At 52.2% G+C, this 10,356-nt stretch overlaps 1 protein-coding gene across 4 annotated transcripts in view; it reads left to right on the forward strand.

Moving 5' to 3' along the window:
* The window catches only part of Slc66a2 (solute carrier family 66 member 2), a 35,733-nt gene extending 29,015 nt beyond the window's left edge, over positions 1-6,718 (forward strand). For 3 of the 4 annotated variants that reach the window (XM_059246760.1, XM_059246756.1, XM_059246758.1), the window contains one exon: positions 6,202-6,718. In XM_059246760.1, the coding sequence (XP_059102743.1) occupies positions 6,202-6,437 (236 nt within the window). In that variant the 3' untranslated portion in view covers positions 6,438-6,718. The remainder of the gene's footprint in view (positions 1-6,201) is intronic. The other variant, XM_059246759.1, reaches the window with a different exon arrangement.
* Positions 6,719-10,356: the final 3,638 nt, after the last annotated feature.

Raw genomic sequence — 10,356 nt, forward strand, 5'->3', positions numbered from 1 at the left:
AGGCATAGGGCTCCCTGCTGGGGTGTCTTCGAGGGGCAGGGTCCTAGACGCTCACGTGCACAGAGGCACTTGCCAGCCACACACTCATTACTGCAGGGGCTGATGCTATGATAGGATTGCCCACCGGGAATCCTAGTTGGGGATATCTCGGCTCCCACTGTGCCCTCACCTTCTCCAGATCTGGGGACTGTGACTCTTGAAGCCGTGGGAAGTGCAGTTTCAAATAAATTTGATGGCGTGTGCGTGCTTCTCGTGATGGATTGAAAACGTGTGTTTACAACACGCGCACACACGCAAACACTTAAACACACATAGAAACTAGAGGCTGCTCACTCCCCTCTAACGACCTGCTCAGGCCATCGCACCGTAATGAGGAGGATTCTACCTTGAGATGAGACTTCAAACCAACTCTACTTTACATATGGATTCCTGGGGCTGGGAGCCTGGAAGGGCTGCTCAGGAATTGGGAGCATTTGTTCCTTTCTGATTCTAGTAGTCCTCAGAGCAGATTTTTCTGGAAAGTCTTACTTTACACATGTACATATGCATGTGTGTACAGATGGGTGTGCGTACACACATGCACATGTACATATACAACCCCACAGGCACATATTCAGATTTCCTGCCTTAGAGCTACTGCTCGAGATATTTTTGAATAATTTCCCTCTTGAAAAATATTAACTGGCTGTGGTCTTGGAGCCGGTGATGAATGATGATACGTTTGGAATAACTTTACTAATTAATGCAGCGAACCTCGGCAAGGCGGATCCTGGGGGTATTTGCATTCTTCTTCCTCCAGGTTTTTACTAGATTTGAAGACTGTTCCCTAACAAGTAATTACTGGAGAACAGGGGTGGGTGTAAAAGATAAGAGGGAGCCAAGCATTCTGCAGCCTTCAACAGCGTGGAACAGGAAGGAGTCGCTGGGGAATGCACTGGGAGTGCAGAATGGGGAGGGAGAGGCATTGCGGGGGTGGGGGGGTGGGGGGGTCTGAAGGACCCAGCAGGGAAAGTGCTCAGAGGCAGGGCCCATATGAGTGAGGATGGAGGCCATGTGAGAACGGGATGAGGAGGAGGCGGGCAGGTTTAGACTATGAGCAATTAAAATAAAGGAGGCTGAGGGATAGACTCCTGAACCATGCCACCAGGCCACTCTGCAGGATCCAGTTGGGACTCTGGGCTCTCTTGCTATAGTGAGATGCTCCCGGAAGCTGGGCTTTGCTTAACCAGTGATCCTACAGATCTAGCCTTGGTCCCCTGAGCAGGCCCCCTTGCATTTATAGCCTTTTGGGAAACCCAGCGTGCTTCCTCTGGGATGTGTCACTGCCAGACCTCTGTAATCTGCCTGTGCTGTGCGTTCATTCTGATAGCTATGTGAGAAGTACTGCTCATAGTGTCCACAGCAGAAAGGCCAGGTACCACCCACCCCCTGGAACCTACCATTCATATACCACAAATCGCCTGCTTGCACAGTACCTGGTGGTGCATGTTCATGCAGACACCGGCTCTAGTTCAAAGCAGCACCATGTTCTAATTTTGGAGCAGTTTCCCATGAGCAAATTGAACTCATTAGCAGCCATGCCCACCTGACCCAGACTCCTCCACACCACTTACCTGCGTTCTGTCTTTCCTGCTTTGCCTGTTCTGGTCTTTACACACCTGTGGAATCATGTAGCGTGTGGCCATCTGTCTGGCTTGAGCATCATTCCTGTCCATGGCTTACATCATTATGTGGATGCACCAGATGTCTGTTGATGTTTTCAGTTGATGGACACTGTGACTCATGCTGTCCTGGCTTTGTGTACAAGTTTTTCTGTGGACATACTATGCTTTCCTTTATCGAGAAAGCATGTAGGCATAGAATGGCTGGGTCACATGATGGCTTGGCATGTGACCTTCTGTGGGACTGCCGGCCTGTTTTCCAGAGAGGCACATTTTCACGTTCCACCAGCTGTGTGTGTGTGTGTGTGTGTGTGTGTGTGTGTGTGTGTGTGTGGCACTGAGCCCCCCCCCCCCCCCAGCTCTTCTTGTTTGTTCTTTATTCCCAGCATCCTTGCGGTGTGAAGTACTGGGCTCATGGTGGTTTGGCTTGCATTTCACTGACAATGAAATGATGATGAGAACATTCTCTGTGGCCCTGGCTATGTCCTTGAAGAAGTGTCTCTCTTTGGGATCCCTACCCATTTTAACATGTGTATTTGTAGTGTTTTATTGATGAATTGTAAGAACTAGAACATTCTGTTCTGGGTATTAGAGTCATAACAAATACATGATTGATAATATTTCTCTTATACCCCACCCTGGCTTTCGTGCCTACTTTTTCAGTGTTATCTATTGCAGCACCTAAGTTTCAACTCTAGGGGATGGGGATGGCTCAGTTGGTAGAATGTTTGCCTAGCATGCCCTGGAGTTTTGATCCTCAGCCCCACAGCAACTAGGCGTGGGGTACACACCTGCAAACCCAGCATTTAGGAGGTGGAGGCAGGAGGATTATGAAGTCAAGGTCATCCCCAGCTATGTTAGGATTGTAAGGCCAGTCTAGGATACTTAAGACCGTGTCAGCTTTGATGACATGGAGTGCATATATCCGCCTTTTCTTTTCTTTGCTTCCGGTGTCTCATCTAAGAGAACTTTACCTAACCCAGGGTTACAGATCACCTCCAAGGGGACATGATGATTTGGGTGGGTTTCAGGCCTGGGAGAGCTTTTGTAGGTGGTGGTGGTGGTGGCGGCGGCGGCGGCGGCGGCTTGGTGCTGGGCTGAGGTCAGCATGGCCAGCATGCCAGAGGGCTGAAGCTGGAAGGCAAGCCGAGCAGGTGCAACAGTTGGTTTTGCTGTCCTGGGTGCCAAAGAGAGGCCCTCCTGTCGGCCGCCCAGGGCAAGGGTGAGGTGAGGAGGTATTTTAAGAGCACTGATCTGGCAGCCGGTTTGGAAGGAAAATGCTGGAGCCAAGAATGAGGTAATGGGAGCCCAGATTAAAACAGTGGGGGAGGACAGGAGGGTCAGGCCAGGAGGCCCATTGAAGAGACAGCAGTCGGCACTGGCAGGGAGGGAGGAGGGAACTGCAGCCATGCCTCGGCCACCTAGGATTCGGACCTCCCTCTACTTCGTGATCTTGAATAAATCTTGAAGTAGAAAACCTAGGCCTCTGGGACGACATTCTGCTCCACACCCACTGGCTCCACTACAAGACTCACGGCCTGGGAGAGCGGAAGTACTGTACTCTGGGTATCTTTTGGTTAGACCCTAGGCCAGCTGCTTCCTCCATCCAAGGATGAAAGACGGACTTCTGGGATATGATGTGTCTGTACCACCCATTTCCCCAGGCTGCCCTTGGTCTCTTTCTCTTTCCTTTCTCCCCTCCCCGCTCTTTGAGACAAGATCTCTCTATGTAGTCCTGGTACTTGCTATGTGGACCAGTCTGGCTTTGAATGCACAGAGATCCTCTTGCCTCTGCCTCCTAAGTACTGGGATTAAAGATATACACACACCATCATCCCCGGCCCGTTCAACACTTGATCCTCTTGCCTTTGGCTCCTGAGTACTGGAGTTTCAGGAGCAGTGCTGACTCTTTGCATATGAAGATGTCACTGAAGTAAAGGATTGGGGACACCCTAGTGTGGAGAAAAGCTAGGGTTCGTTGCCTCAGAGCAAACAAAGCACTAACAGCCCCAGGAAACGGACCCCTGAGTTTGCCCTGTGTCCAGCAGCCCTGTAGCTCCTGATGTGTAGACCGTGGTCTCCTTCCCCTCTGCTACCCCTCTGAGCCATTCAGAGTGTGTCAGAACCTCAGCTTGGTTAGATTCCTGTCCTAGGAACAGAATGGTGTTGGCATCATCAACAAGCTGTCTTCCCTGGAGGATACAGACCATCCAAAGGAAGAATCCAAGCGGCTAAGAATATCCCTGGCACTGGGCAGTGCCATGCTCCAGCAATTACCTCATGTCTCCACTTGCTGTTACAGACACAACTATGCACTTGGGGCCAATGGGGTCTTAACAGTGAGGGCACTGGGCAGGTGGCCTAGGCAGGAGGGACAGGTGGTCTGGGGCTAAGGGCTGCAGCTGTATATCCTGTGCTGTGACCTGTCTCTGCTAGACTTTGGAGTCGAGCCCAAGAGATCCCACACCCACTTAGTATGTGGCACTGGGTGAATTATTTAAATACCCTCTCACTCTGTGTGTGTGTGTAACTGGGTCACACAGGTCTCCTCTGCGTGTTTTGTCCCAGCACATGCTTGACATGCATCTGCGACTCTGAGGGGCAGGTTGGCCACCTTTGCAGCATGGTCTTCCTAGTCTCTTTGGTTTGCAGCAAACCCACATGAGTCACATGTCCCTTGTACAGCTCAGCTTGCTGTCTGACCAGGGCTTTGTGACACTGACTTTGAGGCTGGACCCTGAGCATCCAGCACCTGCTCTCTATTGGGATAAGTGTACAGACGTGACTGTCCAGGTATTTCCTAGGGGCCTGGACAGGTGTGACTGTCCCAGAGGCCTCTGGAAGATTGGCCTGTCTGTCTATTTTAGGGGGATCCTGGGCTCTGTTTAAGAGGTGGTGAATCAGATGCAGTGACCCCAGCCCTCCCCATGTTCTGCTCCTTTATTGAGGGACTGAAGCTGAGGTATGAGGATGTTGTCACACGGGTGTTCCAACAAGACCCAGATTTCATTCCCACCACCTCCATCTATTACCCTGGGTGTTCTGAGCCCCCAACATTTTGGCTTTACCTGATTTTTAAAAATAATTTATTTATTTTTATTTTATGAGCGTTGATTGATGTTTTGCTTGCATATATGTCTATGTGAGGGTGTCAGATCCCCTAGAACTGGAGTTACAGATAGTTGTAAGCTGCCATGCAGGTGCTGGGAATTGAACCTAGAAGAACAGCCAATGTTCTCAACTGCTGAGCCATCTCTCCATCCCCTGGCTTTTCCTGATCATAAAATGAGAGCTAAAAACCTTCTTTCTGGGCTTGACTCCCATAGAAGATCCCATGGAAGTTGTTTCCTGTTCATTTGGTGTTGTGGGATTATGAAGGACATTGCCACTTGTCTGAGAGGTGAAATCTGAGCTTCCTGACCATGTCATACGGTTATGTCATACAAACTGGCTTCAGCTATCTGCAGCCTCAGACTTGTCCAATCACATGAGAAACAGGAGCCAGTAGTAACCTCCATATGGCCCCACATTAGTATACCCATCAGGGGTCCTTTATCTGGATTGTGTGTGTCTGTGTTGTCTTCCAGTAATGTTGTTTGTTTTGAGACAAAGTCTTGTAGCTGAGGCTTTTCTTGAACTCCTAATCCATCTGCCTCACCGTCCGAGTGCCACCACACCTGGGTGTGATGCCCCTTTTGTTCTGGGGCATCTGAGCTGTAGCACTGGGGCTGGCATAAAGAGATAGCCATTTCAGGAAGGAGCAAGCTGGTGTCCCCGAGAGGACAGGAAGCTGGCATATTGCAGAGAGGTGGCCAAAATAAGTGGCTGTGTCTTTCACTTGTGGGATGTTTCCTCTGCATGGTGTGTGAGGGGACTTGGCGGCTGTGAGCGGCAATCAGCTGTCTGCTTGGGGGCATCAGCTGCAGCCTGCACACTTGGGCTGCATGTAGTTTAAGTTAGTGCTGCAGGTTCAGCTGCCAGGAAGGCTGGGCTTGTTTGCACCTATGATGCAGCGAAGCAGTTATGTCTGTCGTCTCTAATGCCATGTGAAGACACAGGATGTATGGGGCAATAGGCCGTGGTCGTTTCTGTTTCTCTAGTGGAAATCTCTCTTGAGAGAAGGTCCCAGGGCAGCCTCTTTATGCTTCGTGTCCTTCCTCTGTCTTCTCCACTGTCCCCCAACACCTGTAGCACCCAGTGTGGGAACCTCCTGGGCCAGGCTAAAGAGCCCCGAGGTCCTGGCCTCCCTGGATACCAGCCCTTGTGGCTTTCTGTGATTAGACCATTCTCAAGGCCTGGCCAGAGCCATGGTCTGACCCATGGGGGTCAGAACTCCCAGGTCCTGGTGTGAGGTAGAGTGTCCTCTCTCTCTGGGACCAGAGAAGGGTGCAAGGTGGTAAGTTGGGCAGGCTTGGGTCAGGGTATCCTTCTGTGGTCCCCATTTCTTAACATGCCTCTGAATCCTCTGGGTCACACCACTGACCTCTGTATAGGTCCCCGTTCTTGGGTCAACACTGACTGTCCCTTTGTATCCTTGCAGCCTCAAGATGGTGCTCATGTGGACAAGTGGCGACACCTTCAAGACAGCCTACTTCTTGCTCAACGGCGCTCCTCTGCAGTTCTCAGTCTGTGGTCTGCTGCAGGTCATGGTGGACCTGGCTATCCTGGGGCAGGCCTATGCCTTTGCTCACCACCCCCAGAAGCCAGCACCCCACGCAGTGCACCCGACTAGTGCCAAGGCTCTCTGAGGCATCTCTGGAAGACAAGGACATGTGACCAATCAGCCGTGGGTGCTGAGTCCCAGCCTATGCGTCTGCATTCGGGAGGCTGGCCCTGTGCACTCCACAGATGAACAGGCCGCGTGTGGGCAGAGATAGGAAGTTGAGTGCTTGTCCCCGTAGCCTTCAGGTGGGGGACTCGGGGGATAGTGGAGCTAGGGCTGGCTCTGTGGTGTTTTCAAGGTGATAGAAAAGGCAGGTGTCTTTCCCTACCTCCTTCAGGAAAACACTGGCCCGACCCTGAAGTAGGTTCATGCAACTGAGCAAGACGGCAGGCACAGCAGCTGAGTCCCTTCCTGTCAGCCCGTTTCCCTCAGCGAGCCTCTGTCTAGGGCCTGTGGCGCTCTAGACAGTGCTCAGTCGTGGCTGCTGGTGGCTGGTCTGTCCTCAAGCTCTGCCCTGCCCTGCTCTGGTGTGCCGCGGGTGTATCTGCAGCACCTGGTGGAGATGGAAGCTGCCGGCCTGACCCTGGTCACTGTATTTTGCCCCTCTCTCTGCGCATCTTGAGATCACGTATGCTTGGCAGCCCTGTGCTGGCCTGGCTGTCTCCTGGGTCCAGAATGTTCTAGATGCTTCTACATCACAGTTTCTTCCCTTCTGCTGGGCAGAAGGTCTTCTCGTGCACACAGTGATGCCATCCACGGACAGCACAATAGCTCTTGACAAGTCCCGGTGGCGCACCAGGTGGCTGAAGAGGCCGCACTGTGCCACCTTCAAGCTTCCCTCAGATATTCTAAGTGTGTGAGCGAGATTCTTGCTTACTCTCTCTCGGGCCTGTGAGATGCTTGTAAGATGTTTATTTTTTGAAAATGAAGGGAGATGTCTGTAATGGTAATTACCTCCAAAGTAAATGCCATCGGTCGCAGGCCCAGCTGCTGAACGAACATGCTCCATGTGGTGTCTTTAAGTCAGTAAACAGCACGTGGGTCCGGCAGGGCGGATGGAATTACAGAGCAGGAGGGGGGTGAGATGTAGGGTAGAGGGTGGCGGTGGTACAGATTTGTGGACAAGGGTGACTGGTACTAGTTTGGGAGGTGGAGGCTGGTACGGGGTGGCACTGGGTTGAAGCGTTCATGTGGCTCTTAGGGACTGTGGTCCATGTCTGGGTGCATGAGGACATCTGTCTGGCATTTGAGGATGGATGGACTCAAATTGCCCTCCGTGAAGCTGACGGAGGGTTCCAGGTAAGACAGAGATATGCAGTCATGACTGGGCTTATGCTTTTCCACGCTGTTGAAGTAGATGGGTTTGGGGGACCACTCTGGACCAACTGTTTAACAGTGAGGAAACAGAAGCACAGGAGTGAGGCACTGCCTGGACTCACTCCTGTTCTCTGCCTGGCAGGGTGTTGTAGACTGCAGGGTCATTGCCTGCTAGCTGAGGCTGCAGCTCAATAGCCTGGCAAGGTGTTGTAGACTGTGGGGTCATTGCCTGCATGGCTGAGGCTGCACCTCAGTGGCCTGGCAGTGTGTTGTAGACTGTGGGGTCATTGCCTGCCAGCTGAGGCTGCACCTCAGTGGCCTGGCAGTGTGTTGTAGACTGTGGGGTCATTGCCTGCCAGCTGAGGCTGCACCTCAGTGGCCTGGCAGGGTGTTGTAGACTGCGGGGTCATTCATTGCCTGCATGGCTGAGGCTGCACCTTACCACGGTTCTGAGCACGCAAGCCCAGTCAGCTCTTGGCAGTATGGGAAGAGCTGCTTTCCACAACCCAATCACTGCTGTGATTGTGGTCAGTGTTTAAGTATCACACGTACCAAGGATGCAGCCAGTGCACTGTGGTGTCTTGCCTAGTGTTTCTATATGGACTTCTCCTATGTCCCAAGAGGGCTTGGAATCCGGGGAATACATGTTCCCTGAAACCAAACAGGAAGCTGAGGCCACAGCATGCCCAGCCCTATATCCTTCTGGGAAGGTTTTTAGGAGGTGGGGAGTCCTCCTGGTCTCTATAGGCAGAGAAGCCCAGAGCAGATGGTCTGCTAACTCAGGAGAAATGTGTCCTTCCCTGCCCACCATTCTCAACAGAGCTGGCTGTCACCCCTGCCGTATTAACATGGTGGCCTCTGATGCCCCTGGTTGAGAGTGCTGTTGGCTACTGGTCAGAATGACAATAGATCCCTTGCTAGTTCCTCGATTCCCTGGCTTCCAAGGGACAGCAGCCTGAAGTTTACTTCTCAGATCTTCATGGAGGAAGTCAGTGCACCTGACTAGCAGGAGTCCATACTGTCCCTGGAGAAGGGGTTCACCTTGAATGCCAGCCTGGTTACAGGAGGTTTCCTTCTAGCTAGATCTCTGTCTGCTGGTACCAGAATCCCCATCGGGACCTAAGCAAGCCCAAAGCCATTGATTCAGGAAAGGCAGTTCACCTTGAACGTCCCAGACCCACCTTCAGTGTGTGTTCAAGGTCTACCCATGTTGTTACACATGCTGGGGAGGCAGGCCTGAGCTCAAGGTACCCTGGGGTAACTTCTAGCTCTGCCCCCTCTTGGAGGATGCTCTGGCTCTTCTAGTCCCTGCATTTTCCCCATTCCTTCAAAGATGTCTTTAAAACAAAAAACAAAACAAAACAAAACGGTTGGCTTTGGCCCTGGTGGATGTGGGCCCAGTAGCAGGAAGGGGCTCTGTAGAGGGCTGCCATCAGGGGCTCAGCAAACCCCATGCTGGGCTCCAGGTTTCAGCCAGGCTTGGCCAGGCCCATCCTTAGCAACTGTTCCTACATCTAACAGCAGAGTATCCCTTTTGTCTCAAGGAGATTGCACAAAGATCCCAGAGAAGGTGGGATGCTCTGAAGAGACGTAGAAGAAGGTTGCCTGGTGTGGGTCACTGGCCTCCATCTCTTGCTTGGTCCTGGAGGAATGCTTCTTTCTGGCAAGACCAAGGTACCTGTTTGCTTCCCAGGACCCTTATCTCTCATGCCCAGTTGCCTTGACAGGTGAAGCCCATGTGTGTGCATGTCTGCTACTCCATGCCACCCCTACCCCTAGAGACATGCCGTGGATATCCAAGCCCACTCCAGTCCTGGATTCAGTTCTCTACCTGATACTCTGAAATCTCCCACCTTCCCCGGGGAGTGAGGACCGTGTAAGGATGGGCTAACTGCACTGTCAGAGCAGTGTGTACAATCAGCAAGGATGTTAGCAAAGTCAAAGGTTGGGGTGCTCTGTTCCTGCTGTGTGAGTTTGCCAACCCCCCAGAATCACAGCTCTAGGAGCCCTGAACTCAGCACAGAACATACATGATACCCAACTGAGCAGAACTCGGCTTCCTGCTGTAAGGAGGGGGCTTGCAACTTTTTATTTGGTTGCAGTAGATTCTTGCAAAGCCTGTGTGGTACAAGGGCCCCAAATGGGCCTGTACTGAGCTCACATAGGGGCCTTGCTGAAAGCTACTATGCAGTAGACTGTGATGATGGCCTGAAGACAGAGGACCTTCCCTCCTGATGGAGAAGGTCTATGAATCTCTTAGGTACGGTGTGTGTGTTGAGTGGGTGGCTGGGGGTCACAGAACATCGGATCCTCCTGCCCCTACTTCCCAAGTGTGATTACAGGCATGGGCCACCACCTGCCGGTTTGTGGGGAAAGGGGTGAAGCAACATGGCTTGGAAAGTTCCATTTCCCTTGCTTTCATGGAGTAGAGAAAGGCCATGCCTCCTTGGCATATCAGTGTCCCAGCAGGAGTCTCCTGGGTGCCCTCACCAGCTTCTCCCTGAACTGCCCTCTCACCCCGCTAGGCCCTTCACTGAAGTTTTGGTTTTCACTTGAGCCATGTCTGAGGGAAACGTCCCAACAGAAGAGAGCATCCCCTGGAGACAGACAACCTTCCCGCAGACCAGCTGGGAGGGCAGGGAAAGGGTTAAAGGTCCATTATGCAAACCTTGAGCAACCTTACCACCGGATTGAGCTGGTGTGGAGGAACAGAGG

This window comes from Peromyscus eremicus, chromosome 19, assembly GCF_949786415.1.
Source record: "Peromyscus eremicus chromosome 19, PerEre_H2_v1, whole genome shotgun sequence".
Lineage (NCBI taxonomy): Eukaryota > Metazoa > Chordata > Mammalia > Rodentia > Cricetidae > Peromyscus > Peromyscus eremicus.